General features: G+C 33.0%; 1 protein-coding gene across 2 annotated transcripts; it reads right to left on the bottom strand.

The window, feature by feature from the left end:
* Window positions 1-11,765: 11,765 nt before the first annotated feature.
* Window positions 11,766-18,736, bottom strand: LOC107622811 (plasma membrane ATPase 1). 2 transcript variants are annotated; one of them, XM_016324851.3, is made up of 22 exons: window positions 18,514-18,736; window positions 18,322-18,412; window positions 17,974-18,093; window positions 17,704-17,802; window positions 17,377-17,514; window positions 17,091-17,225; window positions 16,815-16,994; window positions 16,410-16,616; window positions 16,196-16,315; window positions 15,983-16,102; window positions 15,654-15,776; window positions 15,443-15,547; window positions 15,215-15,359; window positions 14,875-15,039; window positions 14,528-14,766; window positions 14,356-14,388; window positions 14,184-14,265; window positions 13,841-14,001; window positions 13,482-13,667; window positions 13,224-13,406; window positions 12,847-13,025; window positions 11,766-12,112 (listed from the first exon to the last, which is right to left on the bottom strand). In XM_016324851.3, exons 2-22 carry the CDS (start codon window positions 18,373-18,375, stop codon window positions 12,016-12,018), a joined length of 2,871 nt encoding a protein of 956 aa, XP_016180337.1. In that variant the 5' UTR covers window positions 18,376-18,412; window positions 18,514-18,736; the 3' UTR covers window positions 11,766-12,015. The 2 variants fall into 2 exon arrangements, with proteins under 2 accessions (XP_016180337.1, XP_088340188.1); XM_088484062.1 differs by having other exon boundaries at window positions 18,495-18,701.
* Window positions 18,737-27,963: the final 9,227 nt, after the last annotated feature.

The following is a 27,963-nucleotide window of genomic DNA, read 5'->3' as shown; positions in this document are numbered from 1 at the left end:
GGGCAGAATTGAACAATATTTTGAAGAATCAACCAAATATCATGTCAAATAGCTCAAAGCACAAATGAAGACTATCAAGAAGTAAGGTTCAACAGCTGCTGAATATATTTCGAAGATTAAGGAGAGTAATCTTCTTAGATTTGATAAACTCTTCTCTGCTTTATTGTCTTCTGAGTTTTAGCTCTTTGTTATGAATCTTTTGTTCATTTCTTGTTCTTTGAGCTTCTGTACTTGTTATTTTGAAGATTCCCATATTTTTTTATTTTGAGGCATTTGGTTCAGGAGCAAAATTTTTGCCGTTTTTGATAACAAGCTTATCACAAATGACCACTTTAGATGAAGCAGGAGGACTTGTTGACAGATGGTGGCTTGAGGTTGCATAAGAGTATAGATTGAAAAAATTCAAGTATTGGATGTCGAGGTTACCAACAATCAACAAACAAGCTGTAGAGGTAAAAAGTAATGCATAAGAAATGAATAAAAGTTGGGCTTATATGGGTTTAATTTGGTCTAAACAGTAAGCAAGGATTTAACATGAAACAAGACTTAATACTGCTTGCCAATACTCATGAAAAGAGACTAAAAAGAAGAGATGTCTTTTTAGACATTAGAACATCTTACCATTTTTTCAATTCAAAAGGACTAAGATAAAAAGCATTTGAATTCCAGCTCAGATGAACATGCCCAAAAAAGTAATCTGTAATTTTTGATTCATAAAATTTAATACAGTGGAGCATACATATAATTTGAAGAATAGAGAACATATTGAACAAAATCATAGTTAAAAAAAAATTCATCTATAGTTGTAAATACCAGCAATATACCAAATAACATAATTAGCTCATAATCAAATTAAAAAAATGAACATAAAAGAAAAAAAAAAGCAACATAGTAGAATTGAAGAATAAGGGTTCAACAGTCAAATCGTAATTTGAGTCAAGAAATGTAAAAAAAAAAATGCTCTTCAGAGTAAGATTTTAGTACTCATAGATAATATAAGAGATATTATTCACACTATTTTTGGGAGATAGGGTTTCTCTAAATCAACAATGAAAAAGAGATAGATAAAAATAGAACTAGGAATTAAATCTTACCTGAAATATCAGAAAAACTAGGTATAGTTGAACCCTTGTGAGTGGAAGAAGCCCACCAAAGTAGATGAAATTTAGAAGAATGGGAGACACAGAGTTAAAGAAAAAGTTTTTGAGTGTGCAAACACTAACGTAGTCTCTCTCTCACAAGTATTATAAGATGATAGGACACTGACCTGTTTTATTTTTGTTTGGTCACAATAAAAATAAATAAATAGGTAAATAAATAAATAAATAAAAATAACAAAAAAAAGGGAGAATATGACATTGTACGAGTACTCCTATTCATATTTTAAGTTAACATTTTAAAATAAGATACTTGTCAATACGTGTTCTTATTATTTTTATATATATATTTAAAAAAATATATATAATACAATAATAAAAATAGTAATAACTTTAAAAGAATAAATAAATACATGCTTATATATACTTTTTTTTATGACTATAACAATAAGGTTTTTTCACTTTCAATCACTATTTGACTTCAAGTAAAATTTTTTGGGGGATATTATGTGAGACAAAAAATATTATTTTTATAAAAATATATGAAAAAAAAATAATTAGTTATATAGTGATATTTCTATACATAATATTTATGTTTATTTTAATTAAATTAGGTCATTTGACAGTTTGGTTATTTATTTTGATTTTTTGAATCAATCCCGCTACATTACCAACAGCATTTCTGTCAACTTCTGCCAACTCTTATTTATAATTGTATTTAATAAAAGTGTTTTTGTAGATGTGTCTAATAAAAATGTCTTTTTTAGGACTGTGTTTAATAGAAGTGTCTTTATAGATATATTTTTATGGATGTGTCTCTTTATATATGTGTTTAAAATATAATAATTAATTATTGTTAATAAGTTGGCAGATAATATATTGGTACCCTATACTTTTCCTTTTTGATTTGGCATCAAACGAAGAGTGCGAAAACGGTTACGGATGCCATTCAAATTTTGATTTCGTAACTGTCAATTAACATCAGGTTAGTCTATAAATAGAATTTTAGACACATTTTGTAGAGAGTTCAGTTCTTTTGGAAAACACTTAGAAATCCAAAACGCTCTCAACCCCTTAATTGGGAATCTTAAGTAATTTCTCTAAACTCAAACACTTGTAATTTGCTTTCTTTCGGTTTCTATTAATAAAATTTCTCTACTTTTACTTGTTCATCTATTTTACGTTTATGTTTCTCCTTCATCTTCTCTTTAATTTTTTATTTGCTTTAATTTCTGTAATTTACTTTACCTTCAACACCTTACATTTCTTTATTTATTTGTTACTTTCAATCTTTTTTTAATTCTTATTGACAATACAATTGTGACATTGAGATACCCACATTTTCTTTTAAACATCAACAAAATTTGAGTAAAACACTATTATAATAGAATTTATTTTTTCTGCTAATTTCTTTTTACTACATTTGATATCTTTATATATTATTTAAAAAGTTTTTGAGAATTACTATTTAAACACCCAAAAAAAATACATCCAACAATTGAATTTAAAATGTGGAAGAAGTTCAAATTGAAACGATAATGACGAGGATAAATTGCATTTTTTCCTCTCTAGTTTTATTTTAATTATTGGTTGCATAGTTGCTACAATTGGTTATAGAGTAAATGCCCTTTTCAATCTCTAACCATTTACCCGATAGACTTCTCACCCCCTAAAAAATCTAAATACCCAAATAGATATAGACCGATTTGGGTATTTAAATTTTTTAGGGGATGGAAAGTCCATCGAACAAATAGTTAGAGAGCGGAAAGGACATTTACTCTTGTTTATATAATATTTTGTAAAACTAATTATTAGAATAACAATAAATAAATATATAGCACTTTAATAAAAGAAACTTACATTGAATAAAAAGGTTACCGAGTAAATCCTAAATGATTTCTATCAATTTTGTATGTAATAAAGTAAGAAATTAATAGTCAAATTCACTTTTGAAGTCAAACTTGTCTCTCAATAATTTTTATAAAATTTAATTATTATGTTGATTTTTTTAATTTTATTAAATTTGAATTTTTTTTTTTGTTAAAGTAGGAAATTTCATTACAATAAAATTCAATTAGATAACATACAAAAAATTAGAATAGAAAAAGATCCACCAATATAACTAAAAGAAGTACGTTTTAGACAAGGATACAATCAAATCGAAGAAAATTTATCTTGTAATTAAGTTTTATCTCTCTTACTTGTCTTCAAACTTTTTTCACACAATGCAATGAAGATCTGTGTTTTTGCTCAAACACCATCTCATTTCTTGCTTTCCACAGCTGCCAGTGTATATTTGCCACTAGTTCTTTTCTTTCATCGTAAGCCTTGTTTGATTGCATCTGTTCTAGATTGCTTACTACCATTTTTATGCTTCTTTTTTATTGGTTGGCAATGTGATTCTAGAAATGTCCTAAGTTTCTACAAAGTCTGCACATATTTATATGCAATGAACAACCATTTCCTTCACTAGGTTGCATATAGGACAGAGCTGATTGATCGTCTAAATCCTGGTATGGAGCTTCTGTTTAACAGGTATACCTTTGTGTAGTACCTTTCAAATGATTTTTTTTTATTTTTGGTTGGCACTTCAATTTCTAGAGATTCGACCACATCTATTTATTTTGGAATTGTTCATGGAGATATTCAATTGGTGGGTGATTAAATTGGAACACTATCTGATAGCTGGTTGCGACTGAGTAACTACCATTCTTTTTCTTCATCCAAGTAATTTTATCTTCTCCCTCATTAATGGTAGTGTTAATGATAGCTGCTGAAACTTCTGGACTGAATAATTCTATTATTTTGTTGTAGTTTTACTATCTGTTCGAAAGTATTAAATCTGATACTTAAAAAAAAAATTGTTGAAATAGGGTTTCATATAAGGGTTATTGCTATAAACTCTTTGACCCGAGAATCTTCTTGTATTCGGACAGAATTTTTCCTCCCTATTCTCCATAGTATGTCTTTCTCTAGTACTTTTATGCCTTCTAAAACGCTTCTCCAGCCCCAACATAGGTTATTTCCAGCCTCAACTCTAAAAAAATCTGTAAACCTGGAATACTTGTTTCTGTACATTTTATAAATAAGTGAATTTGTTCGAGTTAGGAGTCTCTATTCTTGCTTGGCTAGCATAACAAGATTAAAGACTTTCAAATCTTTGAAGTTGAGTCCCTCTTGAATCCTTGACCTACAAATGGTATTCCAACTCACCCACTATAGTTTCTTGTCATTTCTCTTTTTCCCCATCAAAATTAAAGCATGACTCATTGCAATTCATCTAGTAGTATTTTAGGAAGTCTAAAGCAGCTAAGCATATATAGTGAAACAGCTATAGACACCACTTTGATCAATACCTCCCTTTCACTCGGTGATAATAGTGCCCTCTTCTAATGTTGTAGCTTCTGATGAACCTTATCCTTGATATAGTTAAAAGTAGCTTTCTTTGATCTTTGGACAATTGCTGGTAAACCCAGGTATTTATTTTGGTTTCTAACACGAGGGACTTGAAGAATAGTAGCTTGGTGTTCTCGGATAGGAATTGAGATATTTTTACTAAAAAACACTGATGATTTATCCAAATTGTCCATTTGACCACTGACTTCCTCATAGGTACGTAGAGTACTCCAAGTCCTTGACAATCTTCAATTGTTGCACGACTAAATAGTATTAAATCTTCAGTAAAAAATAGGTGGTTGATCCTAGGACATCTGTGATTAAGCCTCAAACCAGAAAACTCTAGCCTCTATTCTCCTCTATAGAGCAGATAAAAAAAACCTCTATACAAAATAAAAATAGGTAAAGGAAAAGAGGATCATCTTGGCACAATCTTCTACATGGCTTAAAAAAGTCATGAAGTTGACCATCCACAGTAACAGAGTACAAAACTGTCATCACACACTCTTTTATCTACTCCAACCATTTATTGCAAAAATCCAGTTTCCTCATAATGGCCCAAACAGAAGACCACTCAATCCTATCATACGCTTTACTCATGTCCAATTTCAAAGCCAGTTCCATTTCACCATAGCTCTTGTTTTTCAGAAAATGCATAAATTCATGAGCTATTAAAACATTAATTATCATTTATGAATCTTTCTTTAACAAAAGCACTCTGGTTATCACTAATAACTCTATTTATGACTGACTACATTCTCTGTATCAAGATCTTAGAAATAATTTTATAAAAAATACTGCTAAAACTTATTGGATGGATCTGTTTCATAAAAGTAGTGTTTGCCACTTTAGGAATAAAGTAGATATAAGCATGATTAAAAGACTTTAAAATTTTACCTCCTTGAAAGAAACTTCTGACAGCTTGACACACATCCTTCTTTATTGTTTTCCAAAAGAATTGGAATAATTTAGCAGTAAAACTATCATCCCCAGGTGGGAGAAGGGATTAATAGAGAATATTGCTGACTTTATTTCCTTTTCAATCACTCTCCGAACCAGCATCATGTTAGTTGTATCATAAATCTTCTGAGGAATTCTTTGAATATCCTCTTCTGGATCTTTTAGATTACTCGAAGTAAAGAGCTTTTCAAAGTATTTTTGGGCAATTTCAGCAATGCCTTCCAAATCAGCAGCAGTGTTACCTTCATCATCCACAAGATAGTGGATTTTATTCCTCCTATTTCTTGCTTTAAACTTGAAATAGAAGAACTTTGTGTTTCTATCCTCCCATCTTAATCATTGCACTCTAGACTTCTCCCACTAATACCTCTCTTCACGCTCTAAAGCTTCCTCTAGTTCAACCTCCATCACCATGAGATCAATAGGATTGGTTTGGTCCCCTTTTTCGGATTCAGCAGCAATTCTTTCTTTGAGATTGAAGATTCCGGTCTGAAAATTTGAAAATGAGTTTCTTTGCCAGTCTACATTTCTTCAATTTTCCATCCAACCTGCACATCGGCGAACCTTCCACCTCACACGACATGCTCTTAATCAATGCGATTACCTCTTTTTGCTCACACTACCTTTCGTAGAATCTAAATTGGCACTTATTCTTTCTTTCTTGTCTTTCTCCCGTAATTAACATCGGCCTATGATCTGATCCCAAGTAATCTAAATGGGATACAAAATCATTTGGCCTCTCCTCCCTCCATTCAGTTGAAACCAATACCCTATCCAATCGCTCCTTAATTAAATTTCCTCCAAATTGCCTGTTGCACCATGTGAATGAATCTCCTTCAAATCCCAATTCAATTAACCTCCCATCATTGATGAAGTCATTAAAGTCTTGGATTGAGATTTCTGATTTGTCTCTCCTTCCACTCTTCTCATAGTGTGTTTTGATTGCATTAAAATCTCCCATAATTACAATCTTATTGCTACTGCCCTCCACTATATGTAGTATATATACAAATCGCTCCCTTTTTTTCCTATTATCATTGCCAAATAGACTCTCACTACCTCCCATTCTTTACTGTTTTGCTAGTCTGTGATCTTAAAGTGAATGAAAAAATTGTCATGTTGAATTATATGAACATCTACTTCCTCCTTCCACCCAACCACCAATCCTCCGGATAAATCCTCCAGATCAACCATGAAAAATGAAGTAAAACCAACTTTCATTAGCACACTTTCTACTTTTGAAGTATTATTTTTTGTTTCACTAAGAAACAATACCTTGGGGGAATATGATTTAACAATCTCTTTGATATTGTGAACTGTCAGGAGTTTTCTCAAACTCTGACAGTTTCACGTCAGTATCTTCATTCCTCCTGGGGTGCCCATTGCAGGGTGGCACCCTCTCTCTTTTCAGTTGTCTTAGTACTTTTTGGCAGTGTCTCTTTAAATCAGCTCTATCTTCACTGCTGAATGGCTTCCACTTGAGCCCTATAACTGGTTTATATGCATTGCCTTTTCTTGCTAGTTTTTTTAGATTCACTTTCTTTCCTCATTTCCTTCCTCCTGATTCTACCAAAGCACCAACTGAGTTTGTTATCTGAATTTCCATCAGAATTAAATTGCTGCCTAGCTTCCTTCTCTTTCCCAGCCTCCTTCAGTTCACTTTCACATTCTTCCACCACTTCCTTCTTCTCGTTCTCCATGCTCTTTTGTAAATTGCTCTATACCTCACTGTTTTTTTTTGTTAGCTTGAGCATTCCCTTCATGGACAGAAATATTTGCAAATACATGAATGAGACTAATTGGTGTTAGTTTTGTTGCCTTTTTCTTCCTCTCCTCATTGCTGAAAAATTGATTTAGATTGTATTTTTCTTTTTGTTCTCCAATCCTCTTTCTTACCTAGTCAGCTCTCAACCAAGCTCCCCACTTCTCCTCCCTTGTTTCTCCTTGCTCCGAGTCCTCTTCATTCTGTTTGCATGCTCGAATTTCATGCCCAACAAAACCACAATAGTGAAAAAGTTGCCAACTCTTTTATATTTTAACTGCATTTCTACTATTTTTTGTTGCTACCCAAGATTTTCAGAATTCATCTAAGAAGTTTTGTGATGTCCATCTCCACTCTAACTTTTACAAGCCCCTCCTAGCTCCTTTCCCCTAATTTGAAAAAGGTCTGATTCCAGTACTTTACCTAACGCCGCCCCTACTCTCTTCCCTAAACTCTTTATTTTGCAATGCTCTGAAAATCCTCAAAGTTGAACCAATGTAAGGACTGTGGCAAATTCTACATCATGTCTTCTCTCCATCTCTTAACGTTCAAAATATAGTTCTTAAATAGCCAATGCACCCCTTTTTCAATTCAGATCAGATAAATTTCCTTGTAAAAAAAGAACTAAAAAATATTTCCACCCCGGTTTAAAACCTTGAATCCCTCCAGTTACCCCAGATTCCAAGCTGAATTGGCAATCTGCGAAGATCCTACCAATCAAGTTTTTAAACATTTTTCAATACTTTCTTTTATATCTTCATTGTCGAACTGCACAATCCTTTCTTCCTCCTCTATCTCCTTATTCCTCCCCTGATCAATAGAGGCAACATGCACTACCATGAGAGTCAAATCAGACTTAATGATATTATCACACGAAATAAGGATTCCACACCGAAACCCTAGCAGAGTGATGCATGAGCATCTTTTCTATCTTTTCCTAATGAATTTGCATTCAAATTGTTGAGTTTAATCAAGATTTAAATATCTTTTAGCCACTATGGATGTTACTTTGAGTTGTGTACAATTTTGTTTATTTCAGGTAGCATTCAGATGGATTTGATGGAGTTTCTGTAGAAAAAGAGAAGAAAGCGGATGATGCTATCAACCATGACCTCCTTGCACTCTAACATAAATAACTTGAGCTACAGATGTCCAATTGACGTGATTCCAGTGGCAATGGAAAGCTAACTTCTAGAGCTTTCCAACAATATATAATAAATACTATGTCTTTCTCCTTCATTCTGTTCGGCCAAGGTGGCGCCTAACTTGGAATTTTCCAAGTTAGGCGCCATGATTTCGAAGTTAGGCGCCAGGAAGGCCAAGCCAGCAAAGTTAGGTGCACAATTCATGAAGTTAGGCGCCAAAGAACTTGTGCCCATAATCCCTGTGTCCTAACTTTGCTGCCCCTTCACGCCTAACTTCACAATTGTGAAGTTAGGCGCCAGCCTTTAATACTTTCCATGGTCCCCACGCAATAAGAAGCATTCGAAGATCTTATTTTTTATTTTGATTAAAACTTTTATTTTATTTACGAATAGAAAAGATATTATTTAGTTTTAGAAAGTATATTTTTACATTAATTAGGATTAGATATAAAAGGAAAAAGAATCAGCCCTTCGGGCTCAACTCTTCTCTTTACCTCATTCTACACTTTACAGTTTTAGAGAATCCTTATTTTCTCTCTGAATCATGAGCAACTAAACTCCACTTTTAAGGTTAGGAGCTCTATTTATTCTATGGATTAATACTATTACTGTTCTATTTTAATTCACGTATTGATTTCAATTTAAAGAATTGTTTTCGTTCTTTATCTTATGAATCTGGGTGGAACGGAAGTATGACCCTTGTTCTAATTGAGTTCTTATAAAACTTGGAAAAGCTCTTTACTTGAACAACAACTTGAAAATAATTTCTCCTAAACTTCTAATTATTTGGACTTAACGGGATACATAACATATAATCCTCTTATATTTGGGTAATTAGGGTTTCTATGGCATATAAACTAGAATTGAACTTAACCCTCTAATTGGAATCAAGTGACCAAGGAATTGGTGGTTGATGAAGGTTAGAGGAGACTAAAAAGGTCTAAGAAATTAGGATTTAGTCACATATAGTTTGTCATGAATTGAATCTTGCATGATTAAAATAGTTGGTAAGAAAAATCAATCCGAAAGATAAATATCTCTGAAACCTTAACTGTTTTCTCTATATATTATTCACATCAATTTACTGTCTGCTTTCTGATTCTCTGAATTTACTGTTTGATGCAATTGAACTCTCAAAACACTCTTTTCTGCTTGTCTGACTAAGCCAATCACTAAATCATTGTTGCTTGATCCATCAATTCTCGTGGGATCGACCCTCACTCACCTGAGGTATTACTTGGTACGACCCGGTGCACTTACCGGTTAGTTTGTGGGTTATAAATTTCGTACCACAGAGCACCTACTAAAATCCTAATAACAGAGCACTTGTTATTCCCCATCAATTTTGTAATTAGATCTTTATACTATTTTTTTTCAATGAGATCCTTATACTATTTTTGATTTTGTAACTAGATCATTCATAGTGTAAAAAATATTAGAATTAACTGAGTATTTCTTTACAAATTGAAGGTATCAACAATTAAGAAACTAATTAGATTTTTGACCACATATTTTTTGGGAGAAATATTTTATTAATTTCAACGTTTTTTATATGAAAATGACCTAATTACAAAATTAAAAGTAGTCTAGGAATCCAATTGAAAAGAAAAAAATAGAGACCTAATTAAAAATTTAGTAAAACTATTGAAACCAATAAAATAATTAAACAATTTAAAATTAATCGCGGTGATGATCACATGACACAAATCAATACACATAATATGACGTCTTTTTTATTATTTGGGGGGGGCTTCATTGCCTCAAAACGACGTCACTCTTTGTTCTCCTTTCACTGAAAACTCAAAAGACAAAACCACCATTATACATAGAAAATAAAACTTGGATGGAAAGCTATTTTTTTTTTAGGTTTTTCATAATATTTCTCAACTCGACAAGTTAAGGACTAATTTATCATGGATCTGAGTTCCATTTAAGTGTCTACCACTAGATAATAGATTTCTACATCACACACTTACTAAATTTTTTCTCCTCAATTACACTTAGTAGAATTTGAACCCGAGACCTTTGAAGTGGGAAAGGAGAGCTATGCCATGTGAGCTACGGTTCATTGGCAATCCAACTTGATTTGGATGGAAAACTTCCGTTTGGTATATCATTGGGTTGAAAGTGATGTAAAAGTTAGTATTTCATAGAAAAGGCCCAACTTTAGTGTGAGCATCTCCTTCTACGAAGCCAGACATGCATCCCACAAGTAACCAAAAGTAAATTTAAAGGATGTGCTGGCCCATAATTTTTCTATACCCATCTCTGTCCCCAAACACAAAATAGTGAAATACAGAAATACCTCCTTCCTTAGCAAACCAAAAAAGGAATAAAATGAAAAAAAAAAAAATAGAGTAATTATTACCATTTCTATTATGATAATCTTACTTTAAATTTTTATTTTCATCGCATTCTTACATGAATATTTTGAAAACAAGTGTCACATTATAAAATGAGTATTTGAAATTTTGAATAAATAAAAAATTTAATTATTATATTAATTCTTATAATTTCATTAAATTTTTAATTAGGTTCTTATATATATATTTTTTAATTGAATTTTTACACTACTTTTAATTTTGTAATTAGATCATTCTTAGTATAAAAATGTTAGAGTTAACTGAATATTTCTTTGCAAATCGAAGGTATTCATAATTAAAAACTTAATTAGATTTTTGATCGCATGTATTTTGAAAAAAATATTATGTTAATTTTAACATTTTTAACATAAAAATGATCTAATTACAAAATTAAAAACTGTGTAAAGATCTAATTAAAAAAAATATAAAAATCTAATAAAAAATTTAATAAAATTATAAAAATTAACAGAATAATTAAACCTAAATAAAATTGTAAACAGACCACACCAAATTTAAAATATTTAAATATCACTGAAAAAAAATTTCTCGATCAAACCTAGTGACTTAAGATTGCATCGGGTTATTATATTGTCACAATATATGATTTATGTAAAAGACAAAATAAATGAGATTTTTAACCTTTTTCTCATCAAATTCTAAAAACAAATCATAATTAGATCGAAAATATAAACCAACCAAGTTTTTTAGTTTTCGATTTTTGTAACTTGATTGTTTTTTTATTTGGTTTCTTTAATCATTCCTTTTTTTTATTTGGTTTCTTTAATCATTCCTCACTTGTCTGTTTTACACAATTTTGTAGAAACTTTAAAATTGATGATTTTTACATAAATGAACTTTTTTTTTTAATTTCACAAAGTATTTCCTAAATTGGCAGGTCAAAAACTAATCCATTGTGAATTGAAATTTCATTTAAAAGTTGGCCGCCAACAAATTTTTGTATGCACAAAGTGAAATTCAAACTCCCAACTCTTGTTTGAGCGGAATAAATGACATCTGCCTAAACAAACTAATAAACTAATTATAAGACCAACCCAACTTAGTTATGGGAATTGAAAAATCTCAATATTGTAAAAGCCACCATACTATCAAACAACCTAAGCATATACAAATAAGCATATAGAGCTAATCAACATCAGAAATTTGTGTGCACAAAAAGTAGTCTCACACCCAACACAATCTATCTAAACTATTAGATCATAGATAGACCAAAAATTGTCTAGCACTCAATGGAGATGGAGGACAAAATTGTCCTTACACATATTTGGTTGCTATCACACGGTGTATGCTTGCTGTATTGTGTCAATGTCAAGCCCCTTCAATCTAACCACCGACTCAACATGGCCTTTCAGTGTATGCAGTTCTCTCAATCTGCAAAATACATTCAATAAATCGCATCAACAAACTTAGGACTTCACTCATTTTCATGCAAAATAAAAATAAATGCATGTATATTGCAAACTTGCTAATGCCATAGATAGACAATTTAGAAATCAAATATATAGAAAATAGTTCACAATAGATCAAAGCCTATAATATAGAAATAGAAAATGGTAACCTCTAATTAATGTTAAAAATACCGTGGGTCCTTGAATCATCCATAAAAAATGATAAAAAATACTGTTCATACATCAAACACTCTTGACACTTGTATAAAAATACCGTTATTACTAATTAATTGTGTATTTAAATTATTTTTTAATTAACAAAACAAAGAATATGCGTATTTGGTTGTTAAAAAAATACTGGTGTCAAAATAGTGTATTATAAAGGGTGTAGACGTAAGGGATTGAAAAGTGATTGTTGTTAACATATAAGCTTCAACAATTTTTAAGTGCCAAGTAGAAGTAGCATAGCAAAGTATCAAAATAGCCCTAAATTATTGCTTTAGGGTAAAAAATAACCTATGAAAGATTGAACATTTGTCTAATTTTTTTGGTATAACTGGAATCCAATCTTTATTACTTTTATTTTGTCATTTAAGTAATATTTCAAGTGCCATTCTAAATTATACTCAAAAGTTTCACCTAAAGTTTACCATGAATAATCCAATACTTGTAATTATACTAAGTGCACAACCAGCAAATAATGTATTATAAGAATACCTGGCAATCTCTGCTCGTCTTTTAGCCTCTTCAGCCATTTGATTAAGTTCAGTGTAAGTTGTACGTTCACTGAACATCTTGGTCTCTGGCGGATGAAGTCCATGAAGAGTTCTCTGTGCATGCGCCCATTTAAGTTCACGTTCTTCCTTTCCGAAATCCTTTTTCCTTGTGAAAGCAATCTAACACACAAACATTCCACTTTAGACACTAAACAAACAATTAAGGTGACTACTCACATGAAAATGTCTTCATGCGAAAGATAATAGCTAAGATATTGACACGTGTATGTTAAGCAGTTTAGTCCAACATGTCAAACCATCTAACGTCAGCTATCATCCTCACATGAAGACTTGCTCTATACAAAACAAAATATATACCCTTTGTTCAATAACAAGATCCCAAGCCCGGCCACTCAAGGCATATCGAATAACGAACTTGATGAAATCAAGTGGAATATAAAAGATGAGATTATATAGCCACACAACACCAGCCCAACCCCATCCAATCCCCTCAATTGCCGCGAAGCTCCAATTGGCATAAACCGCAATTAGTGTTGCTATCTGCTCATCAAAGATGAACATGTTATTATTATAACATTATTATGATATGTCTAAATTTGTGTTGGTTTCACTCACCAGCTGGGCAATGACAAAGGCTGATACAAGAAACAAACCCGGACGCTCCACATATGACCAACTCCGTGCTCGTGTCACAAAGATGAGAGCCTGGCTAATTGTACTAACTTGTAGGTAGATCGCCGACGCAAGCTTTCTGAAGTCATCCACATCCTTCTTCTGAAGACTCGACACCCCAAATGTTCTCTGGAAATTCGATCATTAACATAATACAAAGTTTTGACCAAAGTTGTTATCCAATGGACAAAATGGATAGAATGGACTAGACCACAAGTTTCATAGGGCCAGGAATTGGTTAAACACATAGATAATAGCATTAATTCAATAAGGAAAAAAAAGTTAATGAAGAAGCTTCTTACAGGGAAAAAATCTGTTTTATATGCTGCCCAAAAGAAGATAACTGTCATCATAGCCAAATAACCACCAAGAATGATTCCGGTAGTAAATATCTCTGCCAGCTTCCAGCTATCTGGATATGGAGATGGTTTTACCCTGTCCTTAGATATTGTCATAATGGTACCTGTCATATCCGAAAAGATCACGAGTTTAGCGAGAAGAGGCTACAAACATTAGGAAGTATCATGAAGGTTTGGCGATCCAAAACGGTATCTCTGACAATATCACCGATAAAGAAGAGATCAAAGACTCTTTACAAGTTAAAAAAGGGGAATCTAAGTTGGTTCAGAAAAGTATGGTACAAACCATCATTAAGGATAGCAATAATCAGCACCATGAATGGTGGAAAATCAAATTGCCATATGAGAGCAAGTAGCATGAAGCCAAGCTGTCAGAAGGAACAACAAAGTCAGCTGTCAAACCCACAATCACATGTATGCAACAACAATTAGCTTCAACGGACGGCAATATAACTCACCACAATACGGATTGTGATGGAAACTGCATAAATCTGCACAAAATGAAATGAAGGAATTAGAAAATAGTCCATCACAGTTATCATTATTCAACAGTTTGGCCTTAACTTATTTAGCATATCGGTTAGCAAAATGGCCGAAACAGAACATCATTACAATTGAAGGCGAGCTCACCGTGTAGTTCTTCATCCTCTGGAATATTGCCCTGCTGGTCAACACAGCACTGATAATAACACTTAGACCTGGTTCTGTTAGAACAATGTCAGATGCACTACGAGCCGCATCGGTTGCATCAGCAACAGCTATTCCAATATCTGCTTTCTTAAGCGCCGGGGCATCATTAACACCGTCACCAGTCATCCCACATATGTGTTTCCTGGCCTGTAAACGTTTCACAATCTCATATTTGTGCTCTGCATTAAATAAGCTCATAGTCAAAACAAGTAAGACTTGGACAAAATACTGCGTAAATAAATTGTCAATTTAAGTACAAAATAGAGTTTGAAGAAAAGATGTTGTACCAGGGAAAACGCCGGCGAATCCATCAGCTTTTTCAATGAGTTCATCAACTGGCAAGGCAGAAATTGATTCATCCTTGTTTTGGCCCAATAATGCCGACGAAGGATACATGTTGGTTCCCATTCCGAGACGCCGCCCTGTTTCCTTTCCTATAGCCAACTGATCACCTAAAAGAAATCAGTATACACAACAATGTCATTAAGAAACTTACCCAAAAAATGAGCCATGCAACAAAAGATTAATTCCAGATGTCCAAATAATTTCAAATTTTCTCAAAATATGCTCCCCATGCTATAAGCACTTGTGAAAAATCTCTAAATAAATAACATCCATAATATATACCTGTTATCATTTTAACATTTACTCCAAGATTCAATGCCCGGCGTATTGTCTCGGCACTATCATGTCTAGGCGGATCAAACAAAGGCATGAGTCCGATAAATTGCCACGGCCCTCCTGGACTTTCTTTCCTTCCTTCAGGAACTTCCTGAGACAAGATACTAAAGCCAGTCAGTATCGTTCCACTCACTCCAAATCCAACTAAAGATGAAGTGCATAATCAAAATCCACCTGGTAAGCTACTGCAAGAGACCGTAATCCTCGCTCAGCAAACTTATCGATGATGGAATGGACTCTTCGCTCAATCTCTGATTTATTGTGTGCAAGATTCAAGATCTAAAAGTAAAAAAAAAAAAAAAAAAAACTGAGCATCAATTCTACTGGCATTTGGAACTACTATTAAACACATGGAATGAGGTGACTCATAGTCTCATATAGGAACCTGTTCTGGTGCACCTTTGCTGACACGATGCATCTTACCGTCACTGTCTATGTAAGTCAGAGCAGTCCTCTTGTCAGTTGGATTGAACGGAAGGAAATGAACCTCTCGAATACCAGCTCTGGCCTAATTGTTTTAGACAGTCAAATACAAACGAATGTACCAAAAAGACGAGAGAGCATGTGTAAGTTGTTTTGATTAGAATAGATAATAGCAATAATAATCTTACAATGATCCTGGCTGCTATTAACACTAAAATTGCAATACTTTTTAGTGAGCATTTACAAACTTGAACAGAAGATAAAGTCATAGATTATCCGAAGTGATTCTACCTCCTTCGGATCACTCAGCATCCCTACAATAGCCGTATCGATAGCATCTTGGTTTTCCACTCTTGAAGCGCGAGCAGCCATGAGAACCACCATATCCGCATCAACTCCTTTAGCGAAAACCTATAGAAAGTATTAGTAACACTTCAGCATAATACCACAAAGAAAATATGGTAACTCGACATGATACTAAATTGATAACAACTAAGTACTGACCTCAATAAGATTCTTGTCAACTGTTAGTTTATTCAACGTAAGAGTTCCGGTTTTGTCACTACACAATACATCCATGCCAGCCATTTCTTCTATTGCTGTCATTCTTTTAGTAATAGCACCCTGGAGAATCATACAAAGTGTAATCAATGGAGATTTAAACCTAGTTGATGAAAAATTTAATAATAAAAACTTCTAAGAAAGCCTTAAACATTACCTGCTGAGATAGGCGATGGGATCCAATTGCCATTGTCACCGACAAAACAGTAGGCATGGCAATTGGAATTCCTCCGATAAGGAGCACAAGCAGATTGTCTATCCCAGGGCGATATTTTCGATGCTGAATTGGATACATGACAATGATCTCCACTATCATTCCCACAGCAATTGAGCATATGCAGAAGTTCCCAATCGCGGTTAGGACCTGTTTGAGAAACCCATGTTAAATGTCATTGTAAAAATATATATTATTATAAAAGTAAAGAAGAAAGCTAAACCAAAAGGATTAATTAAAAGCACAAAAGACTCATTGAAATTAACATAGATAATAGATTGCATAAACTGTCAATTTCATTTTTACTTTGAGATAATAAAAACAGTTTCAAGATCAGATTCATTTTACCGATTGAAAATGACCAATTTGATTTGTAGAGTCAACCAGATGAGCAGCCTTGCCGAAGAAGGTATGAACTCCAGTGGCAATAACAACCGCTTCGATCTCTCCTTGCTTGCATGTAGATCCTGAATAAACACTATCACCAGGGCCTTTTGTGACCGGAAGCGACTCGCCGGTTAGTGCAGACTGCGACCCGAATAGGAAACTTAAACAATCAGCAAAATGTAGGCAAATAACTAATCAGATATCAACTAACATAGCAACAAAGGCCTCAACATGCACCTGGTCAATCTTCAATGGATCACCTTCAAGGAGACGGGCATCTGCCGGGATAATATCCCCAAGCTTAATTGTAATTATATCACCCGGAACAAGGATACTGGCATCCTCCTCAACCCATTTCCCATCTCGAAGGATCTGAACAATCATTTTAGTAATACTAATTAAAAACACACACAGAAGAACAACAAAAAGTATGTGAACCAAATACTGCTGCCTAAATTTTATATCAAAATCCCAAATTAACTTCTGGAAAGTAGAAGCAAAGATATAAACTTTATATCGACACCTTGGCTTTAGGCGCTAGACGAGCCATGAGAGCAGCGGCAGCATTACCAGCATTGTTCTCCTCTATAAAACTTATAGTTGAATTGATAAGCAGAAGTGTAATAATCCCAACAAAGTCTTGCCAATCAGGTGGTTTCCCCTGAATAACATGACCATGAAAATCAAGAAAATGTGAAAATAAAAAATAAAAAAATGATTAAATGCGGGGGGAAAAAACTTGTTAGCCCTCTACAACTTCTACAACTATTTCTACTAGTTTTCCTTCTCATAATAAAAATAAATCAAAATTCTCAGGTCATTAAATGAGTATAAGTATTCATTATCTTACTCCTCCATTTGCCAAAGCAATCGCCATGATTGCTGCAGCTTCCATGACCCAAGAAAGAGGATTCCACATGAATCCCAAGAACTTCAGAAACTTGCTTTCCTGCAAAATTCAGAACAACAGAGAGCATAGAATTTTAAAAATTAAAAAAAGTAAAAGAATTTGACCGCTCAAAATTTCTTCTTTTTCTTTTTTTTTTTCTCCATCCTTTCTCACCACTAACAATCTAAAAGAAAAACAAAATATAAAAAAGTGTTAAAAAGAAAAAAAAACCTGCTTCTCCTCAAGTTTGTTATGGCCAAAGATACCAAGTCTCTCCTCAGCAGCCTTTGTCGTGAGACCATTTTGGTCACACCTTAGAGTCTGAAACACTTCCTCAATTGGCACGTTTTCCTGCAAACAAAAACACAAAAAAAGAAGCAAAAAATCACACTCCCCTTAGGAGAAAAAAAGAAGAGCAGAAAATCTGCAGAAACCAGAACATAAACTCAAAAATTCCAAGCACAACACCCAGAAGAACTGAAGAACCCAGTAGAAGTTCAGATTTCAAACAACTTCATCAACATTTAAAAAAAATTATAGAAAAAAAAACAGAGTAATTGTGTTGCTCTGTTTATTTACCAAGTCCACAGCTTCCTTGAGAACAGCATGCATGGCGTCACCTTCATCGGCCATTTCTTTTTTCCTTAGCCAAACACAAACTTCTAGCTCTCTACAAAACCAAAGGTTCAAACTTTAGGTGAAACATATCATAATAATACTCAAAAAAGAAAAGAAAAGAAAAGAAAATTTACAGAAAGAAAACAGAAGCACCTTCAGCTCTGTCTAAAATCCAAGTCTTATGAATTACATAATATAAAAAGTTTGAAGTGAGAGTGAGAGGGTTGGTTGGTGTTGTGTCCAAAGTGTCTCGAAGTGGCAGGCGTATATTTTAAAATGAGAGAGAGAGAGAGAGAGAGAGAGAGAGAGAGAGAGAGAGAGAGGTGGTGGTTTTGGTGTGTGTCTCAAATGTCAATGAAGATTTCGTTTTGTACTTGCCAGGTACACTCTGTTGCTTCTATAACATTCCATTATTTCTTTTCTAATATTTTATTTTATTCGCATTAACTCTATTTAAGACTCCGTTTAGTCGTTTACTGAAACTAGACACTATTCAATAATGTGTTTAATAATGAGAGATTGTAATTAAAATTTTAGTCCTAAAATATAAAATTTCAATTTTTAATATTTTTAAAAATTAGAAATATAAACACTAAAATTTTTAAAAATAAAAATTGAAATTTTATTATTTTTTAAATAATTTTATTTAATTTTTAAAATTTTTAATTTTTTAATTTTTTAATTTATTTTAAATTAAATATAATATTAAAATAAAACTATATATATTTTAGAGTAATTATTTAAATTAGTCTCCAAGGATTTTAAAAACGAATATTTTAGTCTCAAAAAAAATAATACACAGATCAATTTCCAAAATTTTACCCTAATAGACAAATCAATCTCTAGTTTATCTTTTGATAGAGTAATTACCTAAATCAATCTCCAAAAATTTTAAAAGCAGACATTTTCGTCTCCAAAATAAATTATTATATAAATCAATTTCCAACATAATAGTCTCCCTCTATTTTACTTTTACTATATGTGGACATTTATTATTATTAAATTAGTTTTGTTCATGTGGCCGATGAAACTAATATATTAATACACTCTTTTCGTTAGAAATAAGTAACGTGAATAATGATACTTTAAAATTCAAATTAAAACATTTTCTTTTAATACAAACATGATTTTTAAAATAAGACATCTTTTGAATATTAAATATAAAAATATCAAATAGTTTTAACTTTAAATTTTTTATAGAATAATCTCTAATAATTTTATTATTATTATTATTATTATTATTATTATTATTATTATTATTATTATTATTATTATTATTGAATGACTATATTTTTTTTATATTATAACTACATACATAAGAATCTAATGAATAAATTTATCATTATTTTTGCTCAAAAAATATAAAAAATTTTGGTACAGTTATACAGTATTATGGTGTAATAATAATAATAATAATAATAATAATAATAATAATAATAATAATAATAATAATAATAATAATAATTTTATTTTTTTTGGACGGAGGACTGTTATGTCTGACGAAAAAAATATTGAGAATTGATTAATTTTTTTAGAACTAAAATGTTAGCTTTTAAAATTCTTGGGAACTGATTTGGGTAATTATTCTGCCAAAAAATGAACTGAAGACTGATTTGTCTGCCAGAATAAAATTTTAGGATCTGTATATTAATTTTTCTTAAAAACTAAAATATCTATTTTTAAAATCTTTGAAAATTGATTTAGATAATTATTCTATATTTTATACTAAATATAATATAAAAATTTAATTTAATTTTTATTTTTTAATTTTTATCTTTCAATTCTAATGTCTTAAACTTATATATTTGTATACAAGAACTTAATTTAATTTCTATAAAAAATATAAAAACTTATATATTTGCCAAAAATATATAATAACTAATTTAATAATTAATTTTTAATATATATACATAATATTTTTTATAAATATATTATGACTAATTCAATAACTAATTTTAATATATATAATTTCGGTAACTTCTAATCTAATTTCTATACTTTCTATATTTCTATAAAATATATTTTTCTAAAGGGCTACACTAACTTTTGATCTCATTTCTAAAGTAATTTTTTTTGAAAAGAATTTCTAAAGTAATTTTGACACGTATGTGAGTAGTGATAACCTTTAGAATGCCTTTATTAAAAAAGTGTGACAAATGATTTCAATGTGATAACTATTTGATGTTAAATTTATAAGCTTTTTTCTTTTCTGAAAAAGCAACTTTTTCGAAAGAAATGGGATGATGTTCCTTAAAGGGGAATATTAAATAGAACAGATAATATTCATAGTTAAGAATTGTGTAAATATCGAATATATATATATATATATATATATATATATATATATATATATATATATATATTAACTAGATTATCAAATTATTAAAAATATTAATATTTGTTATGCAAATTTTTAGTAAATCTGGATTGATTTAATATCTAATGATTTGAAAACGAACCTATTTTTTTATGAGTAGCAGTTTCGAATTATACATAAAAAAAATTTCCAATTTTGGAGAAAATAAAGAAGAGAAAAAAATATTTGAAATGTAAATGGAATTTAAATAACTTGAAATCTAAATTATAGAACAAAATAAATGACTTGAAATTAAATCAAAACAATAAAATGCCCTCAACAAAGGTTAAAAGACTTTGAATTCAAAAGACAATACAAAAATATTAAAGAAAAAAACAAAGACTTTGCAAGAAAGTAAATTTGTAGAAAGGAAAAGATTACAATAAACTTAAAGAAATTTAAAAGATATGGAAAGAATCCTACAGAAAAGAAAAACTCTTTGCAGACTCAAAAAATCGCTGGAGATGTGAATGTGCGAGAGTGTTTTCTGAAACCGAATTTCAACCTCTATTCCTTCCATTCTTCAACTATTTATAAGAGTTCTTGACCAATCAAACTTCAACATATCTTCCATGTGTAAAAATTATTTGATAACTGTTCTCGCATTTTTGGATGATCCTGTAACTGCTCTAGAACTGCTCTGCTACCAGTTATCTTCACTTGTTAGCCTTCTTGCCATTTCGATTACTTCACTATTCTTCGATGAGTTAAATCGATCGAATCCATCTTTCTTATCGATAAACCCTTCTTGATGAGCTTCACAATCTTCGAAGGTACCAATCGAGTCTCAAACTCGATTATTAAAACTTGTTTAATTTTGACTAACAAATTACCCCCTCAGAATTGACGCGTTTATCGCAATCAAACTGGGAATAAAGCGCTCAATCCTATCTGAACACGACTCTTTAAATGTCATAATCAATTAATTAATTTAAACAAAGTCCATTAACTACCCATATTTTCATAAATCCAATAATTACGTCCACTACAACACGTTTTTCCATTAATTACCGTTTCTCTCTCCTTTAATTTTACCTTCCCAGAGAAATTTTTATTTTTCAAATTTGAACCACAAAAACCCTTCACTTCCAACAAAGAAAAATTCCATTTTTTCTTTACCGTTCTTTTTGGCAACACCTTCTTAACAACGACAACAGTAACTTTCTCAACTTTCTGGTTCTTTCACCTACTCTTCTCCTCATTTTATTCAGTGACCGTTCCATTTCCAACGTCATATTTCTTCTTCTCTGATTTTATTCTCTTTTCTATAACAATGGCTTCAGCCAAAACTCCAGAAACTTTGTCATCAAAAAGCAAAGGGAAACAAATTACCACTGACACTTTCGAACAACCTGATTTGAAAATCCTCTCTCGAGTTACGGATATTGTTGTTGAAGATCCAGCCAATACAACAAATGACAAGAAAATCTTTTTTCCTTCTCTGTTGAGAACAATGTGCATTGTTTCGTCAGTCCTTAAAACACCTTAGACCAAGCCAAAAAATCTCCCACCATTTTGCTAGTGTCGAAGGAGAGAACTTACTTATTAAAAGAAAGATATTTTTATAGCCCCCTTCATCGATAATAAAAAACCTTTCTGGAACAATCCTAAAATTTCTTTTAAAAATGTCAGCTTCCTTACTTAGTATCAAAGGGTTGAATCTGCCAAAGGTGAAGCCTGGAAACTTCAAAGCTTTCATGATCTCCTTCGACTTTTCTGTTTCCCGCCAATCACACATCATTTGATGATTGAGACTGCACTATATTTTTGGAACAAAACCACAAACAACTTCCATTTTCTATATGGAATGGTTAGCCCCACACTTTTTGATGTGGCAGTTATCACTGGGCTTTTGATGGGCAACCCTGTAGCCACGTTCGATATGAATCCCAATAAAAAATACAACGTTATCGAGAAAAACTCTTATGAAAAATTTATCAAACATAATATGGGAAAAGAAAACAGCCTTGTCACAGAAGATGAATGTGTATCTTTTTTGTATTATTGGCTAAACGCTGTTATTTTCTGCTCGAAGAGTATCTCGATGCAAAAGTTATTCATCCCATCCGCTTTACTTCATGAAGGGCATAATTTCAATTTGGCCAAATTGCTTCTTGGCAACCTCTTGACGAGTTGGGGCAAATGGTCGATAGTCTTCGAAAAAAAGACTTCGATCAGTGCAAGGGGCCCCTTTGGCTACTACAACTCTTGATAAATGTCGTCTTCAAAAAACACATGAAATAAGGGAGAATTACAACTTCAGATAAATAGAGTATCAAAGGTTTCCGACTGATCACCTTACAGTCAGATTTCAAAAATGCACGTTTAACTGATGAGCTCTTCTGGGAAGCTTTCTCAAAATTTCACTCATGCCAGAATTTTTGAAATGAAGATCTAATACTTGCCCTTTTTGTGGATCGAATGTGTGGACCATAATGGTTTCAACGTCATATTTTTTCGGACGATGATAGCCATGGTTCAAATAATATGACCTGGTCCAATTTTCTTGCCATTCAGATATTTCCAATGGAAATTCCTCAATACAAAAAGAAACAATTCAAGGTAACCCTTCATGCCCACATTATGTTGCCAGACAATTAGATTTTTCACAAGCCATTCCAGCTCCTTTTCCAAAAAAAAATCCCAACTCTCTGTCATGTTACCTTCAATTCAAAAGAAGACATTAAGAAATGTCGTGATCTCAGTGATAAAATTCGAAGCCACTACTCCCCACTATCCTTTATTCATAGTAACTTCGTTATCAAGTCTTTTACCGAGTGGTGGGACAGTTATTATTCTCGATATAATCACTTTCTGGATGATGTTATGAAGAGGTTGATAAAAACCTTTCCTGGAACTTCTGAAGTACTCCCTCTAAAAGCTCCGAAAAGAAAAGTGGAAACATCGAGACAATATAAACAAAAAATGTAGAAAACTTCCACCACAGTTTCAACGGCGAAAAAGGTAAAACTTAAATCTTTTTTATTTTTATATTTTAGGGTCCTTACCTTAAATTTCTTTCTTCATCACAGAAAGAATCTTCTACTGAAGAATCCTCTGATAAAAGTGCCAAACTTTCTCCAGAGCAGACTTCCTCTCATCCGAATGATTCCTCTTCTGCTTCTAACAGTTCTTAATCGAGTAGCACGTCGAGAAGCTTGACTCACTCCCAACATTCTGAACCCAAAAAGCCGCAAAGGTACATTACATTACGATTATTATGGTAACAAACTTATCGATTGGCTCTTTAATAATTTTCTTCTTTTCTTTGATATGAAAAGATTAATGCACCCTTTCAACAACCTCCTTTCACCTCGATGTCGATCTCACTGTTTCCTCTTCTCCTTCGAAGGAAGATAACCCACTGGTAAAGACTATTGATGAAAAGGCACATCTTCCTCTAGGTTCTCCAAGTGTCAAGATTTTACCGGATTCAGTTAGTCAACTTGGGCAAACTTCGAATCAAACTCCTAAAACCCAAGAAACTCCTCTAGCCACTGTTTCCAATCCACCAGAGGCTGATTTAGCTGAACTCCTTGGTGCCATATCCAAAATCTCTCATAATACGGATATGCCAACTTCAATTTCAACCATGGAATAGTTATTAGAACAAGAGCTCCCAAAAGAACTGACTCCTCATGCTATCAAAAGGGTGTCTGCCCTTCTTAGCCTCCTAAGGCATACCATCGATGAGTGGGTAAACCGAGATGACTTGAATGCAATTTTTTCATATATGTTGTGTTCCACTCTCGAATATCAAGTCCCACTCAACTTCTCCAGAGTAGCGAAGAAATTCGAGAAAATTGCTAATAACGTCTTCATCTCCCATAACAAAATGAATGAAGTGAAGAAAGAGATGGCAGTCATCGAAATAGAATTCACAAAGCTTGACACTTCTTATAAGTCAACACAAAAGACTTATAAATAATATGAAGTTGGTGTTGCTCATGCTACCAGTACACGAACTCGATTAGCTCAGCGCAGGGAAGAACTTGAAAAAGAACTTGCCCTAATCCGTGAGGAGGAAGCTCAATTAGAAAGGCCTTACTTAAAAGTTAAAAAGAGGAAACAAGATCTTCTCCGAACCCTTTGTGAAATGGAAAACAATATGGCTGACATCGGGAGAAAGTATGAGAAACTACAACTCAAAGAGCATGATGAAATCAATATGTACTATAACACCCTACCATACAGAATCTTACGCTTAAGTCATAAGACAGAGGTGGTGAGGTATTACGACATCTAAAAGTAATATATATATATATAGCTGAAAGAAATTTTATAACGAGGAGCTTTTGAAGGAAATTTTAAAACAAAAGTCGTAATATTCACGTAAACGAAAAACTTGCGTACGAAAAAATGTAATATATATATATATATATATATATGAATAATAAAAAGGAAGTGCCAAAAGATACAAAATATTCAAGCTCTAGGCTCAACCTGCGAAGCCAAGGTTAGCCGAAGAATATTTACATAACTATACATAACCCAAAATATCCCAAAACGGATAAAACAATAACCTGTTTCTCCACATCGACCTTTAAGAAGGACAAAATAAAGTTAAATATACAGAGGAGAATCTAAATACAAAATAATAAACATATGAGCTCAAAATACAGAGTTCCAAGATATAACACTTCGCTTGCAGAATGAACTCTAGACGCTTACCGAGGTGCCTCTCGACCTGCGTCTGAAAAACAACAATATCGTATGGGATGAGAACCGGGGGTTCTCAATATGGTTAAGGTGCCTACATATATAATAAATAAGGTCCCGGAAAAGCCAGAGGCAATCCTAGAACGCCGACACTCAGATTATAAAACTTAAAGGAATAAACTGAACCATAAATTTGGTAAAACTCTCTAAGGTACCCAAGTCACAGTATAACTCTAACCCTGCAATTTACTTTCTATCTCATTTAACTCTAACCCTTGCTTTCACTTTCGCCTAACATAACATTCTATACATTTTACCGCTTACTAATAAATCATTGTTAACCAACCCTTACCACTGATCCAACCACTCACGGCCTGTGGCCCAAATCAAACCAACTCGGCCTCCGGCCCAAATAAACTTAACCCGGCCTCTGGCCCATTTCAAAACAAATCATCATTATTATCAGTTCACCACCAAAGTACTCAAAACAGAAAGACAATCATAGACACAAGCAAATACAAGGCAAACATATTTAAAGAACAGTTACAGCAAATGTCACAGTTACCAGTTAAACAGAATTTATCAGATAGGTAAACTAAAACAATTATGCACACCCAAACAAAGCAAACAAATGCAACATGATGCATGCCTGTCTGACGGGCTGTGAGCTTATGTGTCGGTTAAATCGCCAGAATTCGACACATCTGGTAGCTAACCCAGACATTTGTCTCTATGTTGCGCATTCCCAGGTGGAACTTTAACGAAGAAGAGTGCATTTCCACCTTCTTCTGGAGGTTTCACAAAGGAGAGTGCCTTTCCACATCGAAGGAGAGTGCCTTTCCACATCGAAGGAGTGTGCATTTCTACCTTGCAATCAGAGAAGAATGTGGAGAAAACAATATGAAGGAGAGTGTCTTTCTACCTTCCCCACATCCCCATCATTACAAGAGAGGGAATTCTTCGTCCTCAACTTGCCATCCGAACCATAGTTATCAAACCCGGCTCGACCCGGCCGGTTCGACTGAAAACCCGGTCACCCGGTCATCTGGCCGGGTCGAGCCACTCGTCGAACCGTTAAGTAATAAACCCAATAAAAACTGGTTGACCCGGCCGGGTGTCATAAAAATCGGTGACCCAGACCGGTTCATATAACCCGGACCGGATTATGCTTTTTTTTTTTTAAAAAATGGTGTCGTTCTTTGTTCTCTCCCTCACTACCCCCTTTGCGTGGTGCCCTAACCTAGAATCAGAACCCATCTCACCTCTCTCTTCTCTCGCCACTCTGTCCCTCAAGCCCGCACCGGCTCTTCAAGCTCTGGTCGCCCCCTCAAGCTCGTCGCCGCTCAAGCTCTGTCGCCACCTCAAGCTCTGTTGCCGTCTCAAGCTCGCGTCGTCTCAAGCTCGTTGCCTCCTCAAGCTCGCGCCGCCGCCTCAAGCTCGCGTCGCCGCCTTAAGCTCATCGCCGCTCAAGCTTTGTTGCACTCTGTCATAGTTCGTAAGCTCGCCTTCCTGCTTCGGCCATCAACGCTTCCTCGGCCATGAGTCTGGGTTTAGGGTTTTAGCTTCGGCCCGGGTCTTCCATCAACGCTTGCTTCGTCTCTCTGCCTATGTGAGTTTCAGCTTCAGCTTATTCCTCTTTCAATTTTATTGCTGTAAATTATTAGTACATCTTGAATTTATTGTTCAAAGTTGAGTTTGTTGCTGAAATTATGATTTAGCTAATGTTAATTTGCTGTAAATTATATTTGGAGAATTGAAGTTTTTTTGTTGCTGCCTGAAAGTTATCATAGTTTAAGTTTTTGTTGCGGCCTGAAAGTTATCATAGTTATCATAGTTGAATTTGTTGCTAGAATTCTAGAAGTAGAATTTGTTGTCAGCTGTAAGTTGAATTTGATGCTGAACATATCATAAATGTGGTTGTTGCTAGAAGTAGAATTTGTTGCTGGATAATTGAGTTGAGTTGAATTTGTTACTGATCCTTGTTGTTGTTGTGTTGAATTTGTTCTGATCTCTGATCTTTCTCTCTTTTCTAACTCTGTTATAAATAAAACTCTTGCATCCCTCTAAGAAGTGTGTATAATTGATTCATTGATGGAATAATAAGATGAAGTTAATTCAATTCACTAATTTCTTGAAGCTCTCTCTTCAAACTCTTCTTTCTCTATTTATGATGTTTTGCATAATGCAATGTTTCTTATGGAAGATATAGATGTAAATTAAAATGAGAAAAATATTGATCAAGGTCTAAATTTGTCCCATAAATATATACATGAAACTCCAAATCTGTCTCTGTCTTTCTGATGCTCTAAATTTATATCAGAAACTAGTTTATTATCTCTTTTTACATCATTAGTTATGTCTAAAAATTAATATAAATTATATAAATAAAATTAAAATTATGTATTAAAAATTAAAATTATGTCTAAAAATTAATATTTGATGATTGTTATTATGTTTGTAAAGACTTACATTTTAATTTTTAATACATAATTTTAATTTTATTTATATAATTTTATATTTTTTTAGATTATGACCGAGTTAACCGGGTGAACTAGTGACTCACCGGTTGAACCAGTAACCCAGTGACC

This window comes from Arachis ipaensis, chromosome B10 (assembly GCF_059453495.1).
Source record: "Arachis ipaensis isolate K30076 ecotype BB chromosome B10, ASM5945349v1, whole genome shotgun sequence".
Taxonomy (NCBI): domain Eukaryota; kingdom Viridiplantae; phylum Streptophyta; class Magnoliopsida; order Fabales; family Fabaceae; genus Arachis; species Arachis ipaensis.
The sequence above is the reverse complement of the archived record's forward strand: the minus strand, read 5'-3'. Positions and strand labels throughout refer to the sequence as shown.

Coding starts and splice junctions, on each gene's coding strand:
- LOC107622811 (XM_016324851.3), bottom strand. CDS start 18,375: ATGGCCGATGAAGGTGACGCCATGCATGCTGTTCTCAAGGAAGCTGTG. Junction 15,040..15,214: donor AAATGTTAAAATGATAACAG/GTATATATTATG, acceptor GATTTCTTTTAG/GTGATCAGTTGGCTATAGGA. Junction 12,113..12,846: donor AGACGAGCAGAGATTGCCAG/GTATTCTTATAA, acceptor TGTATTTTGCAG/ATTGAGAGAACTGCATACAC.